General features: G+C 35.5%; 1 protein-coding gene across 1 annotated transcript in view; it reads right to left on the bottom strand.

Annotated features, from left to right (window-relative positions):
• LAMA2 (laminin subunit alpha 2) overlaps positions 1-20,400 on the bottom strand; it is a 613,971-nt gene that overhangs the window by 409,300 nt on the left and 184,271 nt on the right. Inside the window, exon 4 of the mRNA XM_049652971.1 lies at positions 8,172-8,414. Coding sequence (XP_049508928.1) covers positions 8,172-8,414 — 243 coding nt within the window. The remainder of the gene's footprint in view (positions 1-8,171; positions 8,415-20,400) is intronic.

Here is a 20,400-nt window from a genome sequence, read left to right as displayed (position 1 = left end):
GAACAACTCCAAGGTAATTGTAAAAGGCTAGTTCCTCATTTCTACGCAAATTCACACGCGCAGTCATGCTGTACCCTCAACAATATTACATCAAAGAAAGACTTCAGAAACATTTTTAAATAAAGTGTTGAGTTTGTTTCTTCATTCTCCAGTATTTGCAGTTCTAAAAATCACCATAATGTCAGGTGATGAAAAGAGGAAGAAAAAAATATTCTGTCTGTGTATATAAAATTCTGTCACATAGGAAATCAAAATTCTATCAAAGCTCTACTTATAGTTTACAGGAAGAAAAAGTGTCTTCAAGAATTAATGGTAGTTTCTCCAGGGATTTTTATACAAGCCTGCCATGTTTCAAAAGCAGAATCAAAGTGAATCTAAGTTCCATTTGAGTTGCGGTCCAGAAGAGTGGTAAGGAAAGGAAATCATATGTAAATATCTTTTCCTCTGTATGAGGAAATTGAAGCAAAAATTGCTATGGTAACCATGCATATTTAGTTAGCAGTCTAGTGACAATCCAAAGAAATTAATAGGAATAATCCCAGCCAGAGAAAGGGGAGAATCTCATATAAGGGAAAAACATTCACGATGATTTTAATTCTAGGACCCCTAAAGTAGTGCCATCTATACAGCCCCATATTTGTCAATAGTATTAATGTGATTCTTTTCTCTCAGCCATCTCTTCAGCCAATGATAACCTAGTTATAGCTCAAATTTTATTTACTCATCTCAAACCCACCCAGAGATTCAGTCCACCAAAGCTAATCATGTTTCCTGACAGAAAAACATTAGTCTCTTTAGTTAGAAGTATTGTGGCTAGGGGCACCTGGGTGGCTCAGTCGGTTAAGCGTCTGACTTCAGCTCAGGTCATGATCTCATGGTTCATGAGTTCAAGCCCCACATCAGGCTCTGTGCTGATGGCTCAGAGCCTGGAGCCTGCTTCGAATTCTGTGTCTCCCTCTTTCTCTCTGCCCCTCCCCCACTCATGCTCGTGCTCTCTCTCTCTTTATCAAAAAATAAATAAACATTAAAAAAAAAAGAAGTATTGTGGCTAGAATAACTGACTGATCCCCTTTCCTTAAATAACTGATGATCAGTTCTTCTCCAGGGTTTGGGAAGGCTGAAAATATCTAAACTATAAGTTAGGAGGAGGGACATCAAAATTACCAGGTGTACTTGTTTAAAATATACATAGATGGGGCGCCTGGGTAGCTTAGTCAGTTAAGCAGCCGAATTCAGCTCAGGTCATGATCTCACAGTATGTGAGTTAGAGCCCTGCATCAGGCTCTGTGCTGGCAGCTCAGAGCCTGGAGCCTGCTTCCGATTCTGTGTCTCCCTCTCTCTCTGCCCCTCCCCTGCTTGCTGTCTCTGTCTCTCTGTCTCTCAAAAATAATAAACATTAAAAAAAATTAAATATACACAGAACTTCCTAAACCCTTCCCAAATCTACTGAAGTATAAGCCCTGAACCCACAAATAGCTCTTTCAAATGCCCTCAATAATATCCAAATAAAACCAAGTTTGAGAGGAACCAGTGCTACAAGCATGATTTTCAGTGGTCTCTAAGGGGTGGTTCTTACTAGAAGTTCTCAATAGCATCTTGGGGCAACTGCTCCCAACAGAGGCAGTACTTGAGCTGATAGAGTTGGCTCCCTGAAGCAATGCTGGAAGGGTTTATGCCTATGTAGCTGTTCCCATTAAAGCTTTTCTCTTTGGCCTCAAAAGTAAGGGAGGACTCCTGTGGTCTGTTGCTTCACACTCTACAACTCCTATTATGGACAGAGCTCAGTATCATTCTCTCAAAACAAGGCAAGACATGTTGCCTGCTAAGCCCTCTCGTGGCATTGATGATACACAATTTTTCTAGAATGGAAATCCTTGAAGCCCTTTGTTCAAAGCTCCCTTCTGTTTACAGCTTGGATAACAACATACTGGGTCATATTATTATACCACCATTATGCTCCATTATTTCTCTTTTGCTGGACCCTGAGACTTGATCATCTCATAGCTCAGAGCGAACTCTTCTTCCTCTGGGCACAAGCCCAGGATACTGGACAACGGGACTAATCTCTTCCTGGGAAGTAGCCGAACCTAGATATCTAGGGGATTGGATGTGCTGCTTAAAGTATCCTATTGGTGAATCCACATGATCAATATTTGTGGATCTCTTCCAGGAAATGTGAGGTGGAGGTCAGATAAGGGGCCAAGCCACAGAATGTAGGGAAAAGATTGGGGTGGCTGAAAAACCAAAGTAAAGTATATAAGCAGAGATGATGCTACTAAAATTCAAAAGAACAGAAGGAAAAGCCAAATGGTTTCTAATAATGATATGGACAAAGGCAGTATTAAAATTTGGATACAGAAGAAGCTGAAGTTGGAGGCCATGATGTTAAAGGATAGTTTAAAGGATTTTAATAGATCAATGAGGAATTTACCTAAGGTATCTTTCAGGTCTAAACAGATGAACTTTTCACCTGAAGTATACTGTTCTAGAATGTTCTAAATATTTTGACACATGTCCCCAAAATTCTCCAGACAAGTAACAATGTAATAAACCTTAGACTCAATTGATTTCATATTCATCACAGAAGACTATTTTCTATGAATATTCTATACCTATAATACAAACATTATTGCTTAATTAGTGGGTTAAAATTGAGACAGGTTTATTTTATAATACCTAAGTTCATGGATGGGCCTAAAAAATACTTTATTATTATTTCTTCTATTCTTTGACTTGACTTTATATTTAAAGGTTGTTGTGAAGTGCTGGAAGAAAATGATCATAATGCTCAGTCAAAAAAATATATTTCAAATCATAGTGAATATTTACACACTGTTGTCCAAAATAAAAATCTATCTAGAAGCACAATAAGATTTATAAACCAATAAAAGAGGAAATAGATGAGAGATGTGCATATAAAAAGAAATACAAATGATGTGTAAGAAAACAGTTTCACCTCCTAGTACTCTTCCCCAAAATCCAGAAGCCCAGTCTAATAATGAGAAAACATTAGAGAAGGCAAAATTAGTAATATGACACAGAACACTTGACCAGTGCTCTTAAAAGTGATCAGGGTCATGAAAAACAAGGGAAGACTAGGAAATTTTTATAAATCAGAGGACACTAAGAAGACACAATGACTAAATGCAATGTAGGATCCTAAACTGGATCCCAGAAAACAAAACAAAACAAACACTGATGATAATATGAATGGAATCTTGTATCAATGTATCAAAATAATGTATCAATGTTAATTTCTTAGTTTTGACTAGTTTTTGACAATGTTAATTTCTTGCATTTTACTAAATGCATGGTGGCTTTGTAAGATATTAACATTAGTAAGAGCCAGGTAAAGAAGAAATGGGGATTCTCTGTACTCTTCTTACATGTATGTGCATTTAAAATGATTCCAAAATAATTTTTATTTTTTTAAAAAAAAAATTTTAATGTTTATTTTATTATTTTTGAGACAGAGAGAGACAGAGCATGAACGGGGGAGGGTCAGAGAGAGGGAGACACAGAATCTGAAGCAGGCTCCGGGCTCTGAGCTGTCAGCCCAGAGCCCAACGCGGGGCTCGAACTCACGGACCGTGAGATCGTGACCTGAGCCGAAGTCGGACGCTTAACCGACTGAGCCACCCAGGCGCCCCCAAAATAATTTTTAAACATGTGTATGAGACTATGCTTCTTTTTATGGTAGTTGATATAATTAGTGTCAATACTACCAATGATAACTACAGCAACTGGAGAAAAATGTAAAAACATTTACTTAAAGCCATCTGAGAGTTATCAAGAAGGTGAAAAATAACCTTCTCAATATTAAGGAAAAGAAATATGTCTAAAGAGGCAATTAGTATTTTGTGACAGCTTTTGTCTGATGGGTATTTCCCTGTCCAGAAGACACGGTTGAGAGACTGAGCAGTGCTCTGATAGCCTTAATGTTCTGGGAAGACATAAAACTTGTATGGACAGGACTATGGTAAATCCCGCATACTCTGGTTTAGACTAAAAAAAAAAAACAAAACAAAACAGGGAGCCTAAAGTAAACCAGAATTAATGCAACTGTCACTGTGTTACAACACAGCTTTGAGTCATCTAAGACCCAGAAATTTGAATTCCTACAATTGTATTAAGATGATCCATATTGCCATTGCCCGGCAGAAGCATCAGAAAATCCTCACAAGGTAAAGATAATATCTTAGGCCTCAAACAGTTTCTATACATACATTTTTAAATATAACTTTTTTTATGCAAAAATAATCAGAATTGTTGAGGATATAAGACATCATAAAAAAGAATCAGCAGATGAAACAGATAACATGTATCCACAGAGGCCAGATATTTGAATTATCAAATAAAAACTCTTAAATAATTGCTACTTTATGTTCAAGGAGATAAAGATAGAATGTTAAAAAATTAAATATAATTTTGTTAAATATGTAAATAAATATATAAAATTTCAGGATAAAACTAGATACTAAACTATTTGAAAATAAACCAAAGATAAATTCTAGAACTAAAAAATGTACTAATGAAATGAAGAATCCTATGAATAGTCAATAACAGATTTTACATAGCTAAAGAATTAGTGAACTGGAAGTAAGCCAGAAGAAAATATCTAAAATAAAGACTAGAAGGCCAAAAGGATGATATACAAAAGAGGGTAAGATACATGGTGTATATAGTGAGAAGTTCCAAATTATTTTTAATTATATTTATAGAGGAGACAGAATGGGAAGGAGCAGTATTTGGAGAGTTAATAGGCTAAATTATTCCCTGAACTGATGAAAGGCATAATTCTGCAAATATACAAACCAAACAAATCTTAGTGGAGAAAATAAAAAGGAATCATCTATAGCAGCACTGCTCAGAACTTTGTACAATGATTGAAATGTTCTATTCTTTATAATTCAAATGGTAACTGCTAGTCACATGTGGCTACTGACTACTTGATATGTGGTTGTGCAACTGAGGACCTGAATTATAATTTTATTTGCATTAATGAAATCTAAATTAAATAACCACATATAGCTAGTGATTATTATATTGCATAGTACAGATCTGGATAATCATAGTAAAACTATGGAAAAACAAAAACAAAGATAACATCTTTAAGGAAATCAAAGAAAATAGACAATAGATAGTTATTCAATAGCTAACTTTTCTACATAAACAATGGAAACCAGAAGAGAACAAAATATGCCAAAAGAAAAAATGTGCAAATCTATAATTCTATACCTAATAAAATTATCCATCAGCATTGGAGGTAAATTGTGTTATATGCCTAGCTTAACCCATAGCCCATATTAGAGATGAATTTACATATTGGCCTTAAAACTTTTGAGATACTAAGAGTTGTTTTTGATTTCCCTGTATTCTGAGAAGTCATCTGAGATGGCTACTTTGGCTCAGCTGGGGAAATTTGTCTCTGTAAACCTTTCTATTGTTTCCTTTATACTTTTTTTTTTTTGCATTTGCTGGTTTGTATATTTGTTTCTCTTATTTGAGTATTATGTCAATTCTCTGGGAAGTTTTGAACATAAGCACTGATTATATTTCAGGTGGTACACAAAAAGTATCATTTCAAAACTAAAAGTTAATGATAGTTAAGATTTATTTCACAGTCATGGGTCTGGGAAATACATTCTTCTATATTCTTCATATGATATATTGTTTTATAGTGTGATACCCCAGAATTAGGACTCTTTCTACTTATACTGGATCCAGTATCTCTGTCTCTTCTAAACTCTTGAGTTTATCAATTACCAACTTTAAAAAAGAAAAATCAACTTCCATTCTTTACTAGAGGATGGAAAAAAAAAAACAAAAACGTCAATCTGGGAGGTCAGGGGACCTTCATTCTCAACTCAGTTTTGTTACTACTGACTTGGAAGTTTTGGAGAATACATATCACCTACCACCCCTGGCCCAGTTTATTCCAAAAAGTAACATGTTTCACAGAGTAAGCTATTTAAAATGAAGCAGATATCTTAGGAGAGGTCCAAGTTTAATTTTTCCTCTTAAATAGTACCATTGTATTTCAAATATTTTGAATTACTTTCTTTTCCTAGCCTCATCCACTTTCTTATAAGAAAGAAATAGACCTAAATGTCACAGAGAAAGTTGAGTAAGTTGTTTCTAATAGTCACCATCAAAGACTAGTTTTTAGTGTCTAGGAGTGAAAACAATATAGCCAGTTAAACAAACAAAGAAACAACATATCTGTTTGTTCCTTGTTGGCAGGCTGACATGGTTGAAATAATGGAGAACCACCATGAATGCAGGGACAGCATGCTTTGAAGATATGCATGTAAACTTATAGGTTATGTATCTACCAAGACACTTTTATATTGTTCAACCAATTTCTGAATTGGACCATTTTTTCCAGGTACAAAAATAGCTCTATAATAGTATAAATATAAATACATAATTATGAGTTCTGGGTAAGCACTAGATCCAGGAGAAAAATAATAAAAATTCAACTCAAATACATTATCTCTGCACACACTCCCTACTCCTATATCCTCAGGCCAATCTGGCCAGGAATTGGATGCCTCTGGGTACAAAGCAGGTTGAACAGCTGTTTGACTCACTGCATTTGACTCCTTGTCATTTGGCAGATTGAGATCTCTGCTGAGAGCACCATTTGGAATTTTTCTTCCCCGAAACTGGTATTTCCATACATGGAATTTGAAATATAGTGAGGCTTTAGTATACATTCATAGAATAATAGTGCCAAAAGGGAGTGTGACCAATTTATATCAAAAATACAACTTCCTCCAAAAGTGTTTCAAAAGATAACCCTTAACTGGCTGAGACTGGCCTGATAGAATATGAATATGGGTTCCGTGAAAATGTGACTATAAAAAATGATACTGCCTTCAGGTGTGTGGACTAGAGAGGAGTGACTATCAGACATGAGTATAAGTTGAGATACATGTAAGCAGATAGGACAAAAGTAGCCCGGCCACATATACCGAAGAGACAAAGATTAGGAAAATACCATGAGAGAATGCAAGAGAATCACTAAGTCAAGGTTTGGGTATTTGAGAGGAGACTGCTGCTATTATAACTACTACAATACTACGACTACTAACAATAATAGTTATTATTATTACAGCAGCAACAGTAAAAATAGTTCATGCTTACAGAACACTTAATACAGGTCTGTCAGCACTGTTCTAACACTCTAAATATAATGATTCTTTTAATCTGCTTAATGATTATATGACATAAGGGCTATTAGTATTTTTACCGATTCATGGAAGATCAAACTGAAGCACAGAGAACTTAAGTCACCGACTCAAGATGATACAGATGGTAACAGGTGAAGCCATGATTTGAATAAATGTAAAATCTTAACCAAGGATAAAAGATGCTACAGAGAAGCTGAACACTTTTGAATTAAGCATAAAATAAGCAAATCCTGACCAAAAACACACAAACAACCCAACTGTAGCCCTCCCTATGTGGCAGGAGCAGAAAAACATGCAAAAACCAACACAATTCCCTTTTATTTAGGTCCTTCATATCAACTATATTTCTTCCTAAATTTCAGGTCTTTTGTCCCCTTCTTCTTTTTTTTTTTTTTTAATGTTTATTTATTTTTGAGACAGAGAGAGACAGAGCATGAATGGGGGAGGGTCAGAGAGAGAGGGAGACACAGAATCGGAAACAGGCTCCAGGCTCCGAGCTGTCAGCACAGAGCCCCATGCGGGGCTCGAACTCACAAACCGCAAGCTCATGACCTGAGCCGAAGTCGGATGCTTAACCCACTGAGCCACCCAGGCACCCCTCTTTTGTCCCCTTCTTGAGACCATAATATACACGGATCTAAGGCTTCCCTGAGGGTCTCAATCTTTCTCCAATTATGAGCAATCTCATTGTCAAAAGAAAGTCTCTTAATATGTAAAAGTAATCACTGACTTTCCAACTTAAACCCTTTCTTCTTCTCTGATCTTTATTGAGGTTGGGACACACACACTGGACGAAGGTAGTTAAAATTCTAATCACCTTGGGTTTTCCCTTTTTATTTAATAACTCATTTAAATGTACTTCTGCTAAATCCTATTTTAAAATCTCCCTGACATTAATTACTGATATGTTCACATCTTTCTGACAGGCCTACTTTGCCCTCTGAAATGTACTTATGGTGAGTTTTCTCATCTTACCTCTCCATTTTCTAAGGGGTGTATCTTGGAATAAAATGAAGTGCAGATGACCTCATCGTCTTTGGCATATGATGGCGGTCCAGTGCGGGGATAAATATTGTAAAGTGTTAGACACTCCGTGTCTGTCACAGCATGATACTGCCAAGGCTTGTATTCGACATCATCAAGTGAGCGTTCCAAAATCCAGTTTCCAGGCCGAGGGGAATTAGCTGCTTTCACAATCACATAAGCAATCTGGAACACCTGGAGAAGAGTGACCACAAAAACACGTAACTTTGAATTCCAAAGTATTCTCACCATTTGTTTTGCAAATATAGAGCTTAATGCTACAGTAAGTTTTATTTCAGATTTTATTCTATAACCCTATTATGTTCTCTGAAATGATTTTACTGTTACATGCTCATGTTTAATACCTTTTTCTAAAATACCGTGTTTCATCTTGACAGCTATGACTTTAAAAGAAATGGGTTAAGATTAGATTTTAGTTCTCTAACAACTAATTGACATCATTTCATCTGATTTTTTAAATTTCATTATAATCATGATCACCTAAAGCATTCATTAAACATCAGTTTACTCACCCTACTGTATTAGAGGATATAAAGTATGATTCCGAAACTCCATGTGTGGATAAGTGTTGGACTGTTTAGAAAATATACTTACTTATATCACCTAATCCTCAGAAAAGTACCATGTAGGTGGAATTAGTATGATGAGCAAAAATAACAAAGAGCTTCAGAGGCATAGACTTGTGTTCAAATTGTATTCTCAGTATTTATGTGACCTTGGGCAGATGATTTTACTTTCCCAACTTTTAGCTTCCTTTCCTACAAATTAGGATTAACAACAAGCACAGTACTGACAGACAATGTGGATTCAATGAGATAATGTATAAAAAGTACCTGGAAAAGGACTTGTAAATACTCAATAAATGTCGATTACTTTACAACACCCAAAGAGAAAATAATGGAGAAGAAATTCTGGGATCTGCAGACAACTGATTGAAATAAAATTAAATAAAGGGTGACTATACTTTCTGAACAAGAAGTAAACACATATTTTAAAAAAGGAAGATAAAGAAAGACATGAAGTTACTACATATCAACAGGGTGACAATTGAGGGGATTGTGGCAAACCTTTATTTTGAAATCTACATAAAGTGTGAAGGCATAAAAAGTAAGCATTCTAGATGTTTTGTGAAGGTGCATAACCAATGAAGTCCAAAAGAATAATGCACAAACATTATTGAGTGACATTTATATGCAATGCCCTGGGTAGAAAGATAGATATAAGCTAGTTTAAATTACAGTCCTACCATTCATGGGTTGATAATATATTGTAATAATGAGACACATAAAAAGTATACTAATAATAAAGCAACATGATATGTTTCTGTTTAGTAAATGCTATGGTATATGGGGAGACTGAAAGCTCTAAGCTCTGAGGAATTAGAATCACTGGAATGGTACAAGTGGGAGGACAGGCCCACAAAAATGTGACTAAAGGGCCCACTGGACTACACAGGGAACGCAGAGGAAATTCTGAAAGAAATGTTCTAGAAATACACTTCGTCTGCTTCATAGTTTTGACATGAGCCCTTCATGAGTGCATGTACAGTGTCCATAGGCAACTCTAAAGGGATGAACTTAAAAATATGAAAAGTTTTAAAAATAGAAGGGGGCAACACGAATAGTGCTGATGCTGGTCTTTTGTGATGTTTATGAGAACATGGGCACAGGTGTGCTCGGAGGGGAAACACAAGCCATCAAATGATTGAAAGTAGGACCAGTATTGGCCTTTTAGGCACAGTTGTGGAAAAACTAGCTATTAAAATCCTGAAATACATCTGTACTTGTTGGTAAATCGCTCCTGCCCAAGCCTCCCAAATGCCTCCTCTCCCCTGAGACCATCTCGTTAACCTCAGTGTAGCAAGGAACAGCCAAGACATCTGCTGTCATTGGTTGGGGCTTTGGCAGTTCTGCTTTACTGACTATCACTCCAAGTGGGAAATATTATGAATGTGTAAATATAAATTCATAAATAGTATGAATTTATAAATATAAGCTTATAAATATAAACTTACAAAGGTATATAGGTAAGTATAAGTGCAAATAGACACATATCCATGTATGTGCATATGTGCTTTGACATTTTGGGGAAGGTATACATATACATGTTAAAGCTATTCACCTCTGGGGTTTGAGGATAAGGAGTCGAGAAGGAGAAGAGATTTTACTATTCATCCAATATCTTGCTATATTAATTGTATTAACATAAATGTCTTAGTTTTTAATAGATATTTTCAATTTTTTTAATGTTTATTTATTTTTGAGACAGAGAGAGAGCATGAATGGGGGAGGGTCAGAGAGAGAGGGAGACACAGAATCCGAAGCAGGCTCCAGGCTCTGAGCTGTCAGCACAGAGCCCGATGTGGGGCTCGAGCCCATGGACGGTGATATCATGACCTGAGCTGAAGTTGGACGCCCAACCGACTGAGCCACCCAGGCACCCCTTTAACAGATATTTTTAAAATAAAGAACAATTAATCAAAAAGTATTAAAAAAAATAAGAGTAGGAGTAAGAAGAAACATACTCTATTAATTGTTATCCAAGATATTTGTGGTTTCTGCATTGTTTTTGGTGTTATTCATGAGGAAGTATTTCTCTTAGACATTCTGTATTCAACAATCCATGCACATGGAATTTTTTTATAAATAAATTCATTGAGGAACATACCAATTGATTAATCTGATATAACACAGAGATAGTTCTTTCTACTATAAGCATAAAGCACTGATCTTAATTTCTCGTAACGCTAAATTATTCACAGCAATTATTCACAGTCTGTAAAATGATGAAAAAAAATTAAAATAACTAAATTGTGATCTCCGAAAGGTCAGAAACTATAGCTTTTATATCTTGAAAGATGCTAAAATCCTTATAACTCTTGAAATAGTGGGCATTCAATATTAATTACTTTCATTTGCATAACCAGAGTCACTGTAACATGCTACCATGTTACTTCTACCAGCTTAACACTTTTTTTTTTCCAGTTAGATCTTGATTCCCAGTCAACACTAGAGTATTTTTTCACTTGCAAGAACTAAGACATACGTTACTTGGGTATTCATTATGTTATGCCTCTATGAACTAAGGAAATTGCTTCAACTCTTTTACCCTCTGTTCCCCAATGTTTATTTTCCAAAGTCAAAACCACGGAAGACATAATGAAATGATGAAAACAAAACACAGCATGTTCTTTGGAAAAAGAATCTATGTAAATATTTTAAATTAGTATTCAGGAAAAAAAAAATTGCACACATGTATTTTTTTAAATGGAAAACAAAAAGAGGAATAGCAAAGCATAATTAGAGATCATAGGTGCCCAATAAGAAAAATATACACGGAAATTATAGATAAAGAATTTTGTTTAGAAAGCAGATCATCAAGCAAATATGGAAAGAGTCCAAATTCTCCTAGCACAACAATGTGGATTTATGACTTAGGAGCTTCTGCATTGGTTCTGGAATAGTAGATGAAATCCATGAAACAAAGTTATACTAGAAACCCCACAGACTCTTTCTATAATTCAATATAACAGCCAGCATTTAGTGACGTGGAAAAGCAGCCACTGCCTTAGAGAACATTAGAGGAGTCCCATTTCAAAACAATATCCCTCTTTCATTTACTTTCTATGGATTCTTTCACATTTCATGCAAAATTAATTAAATTAGCTTGCATGTAGTATTTTGAATAAACTTTTAAAAATGTGGTAGACAGCATTATTGAAAAACACAATGAATAGTAGTATTCTTTGAAGGCATCAGAGAATGACTGTGGAAATTTTAACAGTGATGTTCTAAGTACAACATTTTAATGACCCTAATAGAATAATTTTCTAATGTACCTCTGCCACTTTTATTAACTATGTCTTGTTTTCCAGTATAAAGACTTGTCAAAATCAGTAATTATAAAACCTTTTTTTTAAAGATGAACAAAACCCTAATCTGTGGTGTGCAACAAGGAAAGCAAACACCTCATTAGAGGAAGTACAAAAACTCTGTGACAGCCAGGCTTCGATGAACCTTAGTGAGACACAATACCGCAATTTTTTTCCCTCTGTCACGGGCATTTTTTTACAAATTTCATGGCTTGCAAAAAATCCAAATAACTTTTGAAATAACATCAAATGTTGCACATTTTACTGGAACAAAGACAACTTTCTATTTCATATTCCTTTCAGATATCACCTAGGAAAATATCATGTAATTACTACACGGATGCAGCATCAAATTAGATGTTCTTTCTTTAATGTGTGTAGTATTAAAAACTTGATCTCATTTAGAGAATTGGAATTGGTGAACAGAATCTTCTGAAGAATCCTTCAGTTCCAAAATAACAAGGAACATATGCAGTGATGTTTTGCCCATCATGGCTGAGAGAAGATAATACTGTAACAGTACTGGGGTAAAAGAGGAGACCTCACAGCCTAAAGTGAGCAACCTAGTAACCCTCGCTATTCTAGCTCATGCCCTGGGCTGAATATCTTAGCTCACCTATAACCTATGTAGATAAGTCTGACATCTACAACCAATTTCTAACACATGAATTGTTAGGTCTGGATTTTTAAAAATTATTCTCTTCTATGACTCTCAGGAATCCACTGTATTCCAGTTTCTTTGTGTTCAGAAGAATCACAGATCTAGGAAAATGCTACCAAAGAGTACTGAATTTTGTGGATTTCACTGAGACTTTTGAGTGACACTGGCACATAGTTAAGAGAGCTAGGTCAAAGTATGGCTCCTTAATGATGTAGCAAAGCCATAGAACCTTAGTTTCTGATAGACCTGATGCACATGAAAGCCATAAAAATATTAACAAAGGTTACTCTCTATGGAAGATGAAACTTCATCCTTCTCATAGGACTTGACTTAAATTATTCTTTTCCATTTTTTCTTTCCTAATCTCTCAAGAGAACAACATGTGGTCATCTAAATTCTTCTCACTGTTGGGCTCTACCTCCCTCCCAACATTGCTGTCTGTGGACTTCCTATAGCAAACAGTTGTTCATATAGCAAAACTGCTTAATTATGAGGAGGCTTTGCATTATTATGGCACCCGCTCTTGCCAAGGTTATGGATGTTAAAATTTCTACATGGTGTGATGCCAACTCTAATACATTTTAAAAACTCATCTGTATTCTTAGTTCTACTAGTAAGTTTGTCAAATTCTCTCACTTATCCATACAGGTATATTAGCATTCAGAAAACAATGAGATTACACATTTTGAGAACCAGAAAGGGCTTTAGGAATCAGGTGTTTCCAGTCTCAGTATCCACTGGAATAATCTGGGAAGCTGTATAGATATGCACATAATATATATGTATGAGCTGATGGGTACAGTTCACGTGATCATCTGCTCTTTCACCCGAGACCTCAAAAGAGAGAAAAAGAAATAAAATAGAACCCAATAAGAGCCAAAATACATGGATAAGAAGAGCTCACCTTTTCTTTTTATTTTTTTTAGTGTTTACTTATTTCTGAGAGGGAGAGAGACAGAGAGAGACATAGAGCATGAGCAGGGGTGGGGCAGAGAGAGAGGGAGACACAGAATCCGAAGCAGACTTCAGGCTCTGAGTTGTCAGCACAGAGCCTGACACAGGGCTTGAACCCATGAACCACCAGATCATGACCTGAGCCGAAGTTGGACTCTTAACCGACTGAGCCACCCAGGTGCTCCAAGAAGAGTTCATCTTTTATCTGGAAGGTCCATGATAGTTGGCTGATGAGGGAGAGCAGAGGTCATGGCCTTAAGCACTCAGAGTGGCTGTAGCCCTGAAGAAGCTCAGGAGGACCTCACAGAGGCTGGTCAGATGAGAAGCAGGGGTGAGAAGAGGGGCCAAATGCAGGGAATTCATCAGAAGTCTGAGTACAACATAAGATTCACTCAAAGACCCGCTCTCATCAAACCACATATAACCAAGTTCTTATTCTCCAGCAAAAATTTCTGGGCAATCACAGAGAAGTGGCTCATTATAATCTTGAAAATGCTCTGAAGAGATTTTTCTACAGGTTTTGATAATACTATTTATTACTAGACCTTGTTTAAATCAAATTCCAACAGTAAAATCATTTAAATGATGCTCTAACTTAAAAAAAAATTAACCTCCAATTATTTTCAGGTTAGTAGAAATACCTCCAATTGTTACTTTCTGGGTTTTATGTCTCCTATAAATTTGCACAAACTTCACTAAACCTAGAATAACGTGGTAGGAAGTCCAGAAGGATTGCCCCCTTGTCTGCTTATACTCCCTTTCAGACAAGTTCATTTACAATCATTTACATTCTAAAAGGATTTGCAATTGTCACTTAGTTGTCCTAGGCAGCCCATTTATTCTACTTGACATGCCCCACTCCAAGTGTATACTACAAAAGCTGAGCGTCAATGTAATGTGTTACAGGTAAGAAAATGTGTGATTTCAACTCAGGGTAAGTGCTTCGTGTGTTGTAAGAGAAACAGAAACACTGTACCCTCAACTAAAACAGCCTTTTTTATACTAACCTTAAACTCATGAGAAATTTATACATTTGAAAACGAATTATGCAACCACTCCAAATTTCTAAGAAACAATAATCTAGCCAAATGATTAATGGTAATCCCTTGAAGATAAAATGTTCAATTATATGCTGAAATTGTTTTTTAAAGGGGTTTTAATCAATGCTTAACAGTCCACGGGAAAGTATTTGAAGGACTTCTCTACCTCTTTCTGCAAAAAGAAAAATCTCAACTTTTAGCTCTGGAAAATAACAAGAGTTACTTTTCAGCTCTTCCTAAATTAATACATATGTGTAAAGAAATTCCATTTTTCCATTAAAAAAATTGGGTTTTTTTGGTTTGTGTGTGGGTTTTGTTGTTGTTGTTTTGGTTTTTTGTTTGTTTTTGTTTTTTTGTTTTTTTCTCCTAGAAATGGACAAGTTGATTATAAAGTTGATTTGGAAGAATTAACAAGCAATAATAGCCAAGGAAACCTGACATGGAAGAGCAATAAATGGAGGGATATATTGTTAAATGAAAAAAGCAACATGGAGAAAACTGCAGTTATACAGGATACTGCTATTTACTACTATTTACTATGAAGGGATAACAAAAACAAAGATATTCCATGGAAGAATAAATACTGTTAAAATGCCCATACGACCCAAAGCAATCTACGTATTTAGTGCAATCCCTATCAAAATATCAACAGCACTTTTCACAGAACTGGAATAAATAATCCTAAAATTTACACAGAACCGCAAAAGACCCAGAAGCAAAGCAACCTTGAAAAAGAACCAAACTGAAGGTATTATAATCCCAGATTTCAAGGTATACTACAAAACTGTAGCAGTTGAAACAGTAGTGTAATGGCACAAAAATATACATATGGATCAAGAGAATAGAATAGAGAGTCTAGAAATATACCCACACCTATTTGGTCAAATAGTCTAGGACAAAGGAAGCAAAAATATACAATGGGGAAAAGACAGTCTCTTTAATAAATGGTCTTGGGAAAACTGAACAACTACATGCAAAAGAGGGAAACTGGACAACCTCCTTATACCACACACAAAAATAAATTCCATTTGGATTAAAAACCTAAATCTGAGACCTGATAAAACTCCTAGAAGAAAACATAGGTAGTAATTTCTGTGACCTCAGCTGTTGAAACATTTTTCTAGATATATCTCCCCAAGAAAAGAAAAAGGAAAGGAAAGGAAAGGAAAGGGAAAAGAAAAGAGAAGAAAAGAAAAGAAAAGAAAAGAGAAAGGAAAAGAAAAATTAAACTATTGTGATTTCACCAAAATTAAAAGCTTTTGGTCAGCAAAGGAAACTGTGAACAAAACACAAAGTAACCTACTGAGTAGGAGAAGATATTTGTAAATGACATATCTGATAAGGAGTTAATATCCAAAATATAAAGAACTTCTATAACTCAACACCAATAATAATAATAATATGACAATAATAATAATACAATTCAAATGGGCTGAAGACCTAAGTAGACATTTTCCCAAAGAAAATGTCAACATCACTAATAATGAGAGAAATGCAAGTCAAAAACACAATGAAATATCCCCTCACATCTGTCAGAATGACTAAAATCAACAACATAGGAAATCATAAATGTCAACAAGACTGTAGAGAAAAATGAATCCTTGTGCACTTCTGGTGAAAAACGCAAATTGGTGCAGCCACTGTAGGAAACAGTATAGAAGTTTCTCAAAAATTAAAACAAAAAAAAAATTACTATATGATCCAGGAATACCATTACTATGTATTTACCCAAAGAAAAATGAAAACACTAATTCAAAAACATAATTTGAAAATGAAAACATTATTTTTATTAGATCTTTGTTTATAATAACCAAGATATAGAAGCAACTGAAGTATCCATCCATAGATGAAAGAAGATGATAAAGAAGATTACACACACATACACACACACACACAACGGAATGTTATTCAGCCACAAAAGAGAATGAGATCTTGCCATTTGCAACAACATGGATGGAATTAGAAGTATAATGCTAAGTGAAATAAGTCAAAGAGAAACAAATACCATATGGTTTCACTCATGTGGAATTTAAGAAACAAATAGACAAACAAAGAAAATGAGACAAAAGAAACAGACCCTTAAATACAGAGAACAAACTGGTAGTTGCTAGAAGTGAGGTGAGTGGGGTAGAAGTGAAATAGAGAACGGTGATCAAGAGTATACTTATTTTGATGAGCACTGAGTAATGTATAGAATTGCCGAATCCATTATTTTGTACACCTGGAACTAACATAACGCTGTATGTTAATTACACTTCAATTTTAAAAGGAAGAAAGAAATTGCAAGGAAATAAAAAATAATGAGGTTACAGATTAACAGAGACTTAAGAGACGTATCAAATGCAGTATGCGACTTCAGATGCACCCTGATTCAACCAAATAGCTGATAAAAGAAACTTGGAGGCAAATGTGATAAATTTGAACTGACTGGATATTTGTTAGTATTAAAGTAGTAGTAATAGTATTAATTTTTAGTTGTGACAATGATTTTATTTACAAAAGAATTGCGTCCAGGGGTGCCTCAGTGGCTCAGTTGGTTTAAGCATCCGACTTTGGCCAGGTCATGATCAGTTTGTGAGTTCGAGCCCCGCATCGGACTCTCTGCTGACAGCTCAGAGCCTGGAGCCTGCTTTGGATTCTTTTTCTCATTCTCTCCCTGCCCCTCCCCTACTTGTGTCTGTCTCTCAAAAATAAATAAAAATGCAGAAAAAAAATTAAAAAAGAATTGTGTCCTTCAGAGATACATATTAAAATATTTATACAGAGAAAATGATATGATTAGAATTTGCTTCGAATTGATCTGGAGGGCAGGATAGGATATGGATAAGTATAGAAGTGACAGAAGAAAGGCCATGAGTTCATTCTTCCAGGTGAGTGTCGGGTACATCTAGGTCTGTGATATTCTTCCTTATACAATTCTTTGGAGGTATGTTGGGAAATTTTTATAATCACAATTTAAAGCGTTACTAACGCATCTTATTTTAATAAATGATTCTCTTATACACAATGATCTTACCACTACTGGTAATGTAGTGCTTGCTCTTACTGATCAAATGTTTAATGTACTTTATTATCATGATAAATGGTTAACTCTGCTTCATTCTGTGAATACACTGCATCCTGAGCTCAATAAGTAGATCTTAATAATTCTTTCAGCTTAATTATCAATTCTAAAAGGCATTGGTGGCCCAGAAGGTATCAAAATTTTACTTCAGTCTTAAGAAAACTAGTAACACAAGTGAACGGAATGCAAATTGGAATGAATAAGGTCCTCCCCAAGCTTATTAATGCTGTTAGTACTTCATGCTTCATTAAGTTGCTATCATTGTTAACAATGTTAGCTGCAGGTAAAACTCAGACAAGCATTTTCTTGCTCTTCAGCACTGCCCTTGACATCGCTTCTCTCCTCACATATTTTTCTCTTATCTGAAACAATCTATGGTTTCAAAAGATTGACCTGCCTCCTGTGAACAAGCCATTGGCACAGCAAGGCTTTCACACCAGCTACTGGTAAAAGAGCAGGTAGGCTGAGTCCCCCATAGAACACGACAGTCCTTTCAATGAAGCCATCACAGAGCACAATATTGGTGTGAATCACAGACAATCAGAAATGTGACAGTTTAAAGCTTGCCTTCTAAAAATTATTCACCCTTGAGAAACACCCAGCATTGTCTTTGTTTTTGTGCTTCTATCGCTATCACGCTAAGAAGAACCTACGCATTCTCCAATTTATGACATTGCAGACATGAATGAATCACACTAGTTCAAAGCATTTGGGGAATAATAGCAAAGATTTGTAGTGATGAGAAGAGTCAGAAATACAACGTTAACAGTGTAGAATAACAAATCAAAGACAGAATAAAACTTTCTGATCTTGGTTCATGAATTCTTTCAACAGATCAGAGTCACTTAACACTTATTCAATTTTAGCTATTACAAATGAAAATAGAAAGAACTATTTTCATGTTTATATACTGCCCCACTTTCTTGTTTTTCTCTAAGGACTTTCTCAAGAGCAATCTGTACCCTCTGTTGTTTATAACCTTACCACCCATTCTCTGTTTAACCCCTTACAGCCCACCTACTTTTATCACTTTCAGAGGAGTTACCAGAAACCTGGATGAAAAATTCATATTTTTTTCCTCATCCTCATCTTCTTTGCAGTCTCTACAGCTTTTGACTATGCTGTTCTTCCCCCTTTTGGAAACTCTTTTTATCTTTGGGGTAAGAAAAGGTATTTACACTATTTATAATTTAGGGATTATAAAAAACCATGTTTTCCTGAAACAGCTTTTCACCTAAAATGGAAGGTAAACAATAGGACAGGAGGGAATGAAGACAGAAAGTGTGTTCTGAAGACAGCATGCCCTGAATTTCTCTCCAAACCCTGTATTGGTACACCTGCTGTGGTTCTTTTTAATTCCAGTTTCCTTAACAAAAGGTGTTCCAATGTTCTACTTCTGAAAAATCTTTTTCTTGGGGAAAGTTACATTTTATTTAAAGCACAGCATTTGCCAGGCACTTCGGCATGCAGAAGCTGGCTTCCACAAACAAGAACCCTGTGAGCTAGGTAGGAACCAATTAGAAAATTAAAATGAGAGGGGTGCCTGGGTGGCTCAGTTGGTTAAGCATTCGAACCTTCATTTCTTGAATTTGGCTCAGGTCATGATCTCATGGTTCATGAGTTTGAGCCCTGCATCGGGCACTGTGCTGAGAGCACAAAGCCTGCCTAGGATTCTCTGTCTCTCCCTCTCTCTTTGCCCCTCTCCCACTCACTCTCTCTGTCTCCCTAAATAAATAACATTTTTAAAAATTAAAATGAGAGATGTGGCAGATGTGGTAGAAAGAATAATGGCCCCTCAAAGATGTCCACATTTTAATCCTTAACATGGAAAAAAAATATGGCAGATAGAATGTAATTAAAGACCTTGAGATGGCAATGTGGGCCCAATGTAATCACAAGTGTCCTTAAAAATAGAAAAGGAAAGCAAAAGAGAAAGGCAGAGTGATGGAATATGAGAAGGACTCAACCCAATTCTGGCTCTGAAGATGGAGGAAGGGGCCATGAGCTAAGGAATACAGATGACCTGTGGAAGCTAGAAAAAATCAAGCAAATGGATTCTCCTCTGGAGTCTCCAGAAATGAATGCAACCTTGCCAACATCTAGATTTTAAATCAGTAAGGATCATCTCAGACTTCTAACCCATTAAACTGTAAGATAATAAATTTGTGTTGTTTTAAGACACTAATTTGTGTTATGGCAGTAATAGAAAACCAATACACTAAGTAACTTGTTCCACTTTACATGAGTAGTAAATTATAAAGTTTATAAATCCAGGTTGCCTAATTTTGCTTTTTGCAAAATAATACTTTCTAGTCTAAGAATATTTCAACTAACTCATTTATATAGATATTTCCCACATCTCAATTTCTAATCTACCCACACTCTCAAGTCCCATTTTATATTTCAAAATAACTCGATATTTCTTATGACAATTTAATTTTGCTTTGTAAAGAAGCCTTGCCCATATTTTAAAACTAAGTTACAAGTTGCTAATAGTAATAACTACAGAATAGTTTATAAATGTCTCTTAATGCCTTACATGTAGTAGATTCTTAATAATTTCCTTTAAT

This window comes from Panthera uncia (genome assembly GCF_023721935.1).
Source record: "Panthera uncia isolate 11264 chromosome B2 unlocalized genomic scaffold, Puncia_PCG_1.0 HiC_scaffold_24, whole genome shotgun sequence".
Taxonomy (NCBI): domain Eukaryota; kingdom Metazoa; phylum Chordata; class Mammalia; order Carnivora; family Felidae; genus Panthera; species Panthera uncia.
This window is presented reverse-complemented; position numbering and strand designations above follow the sequence as displayed.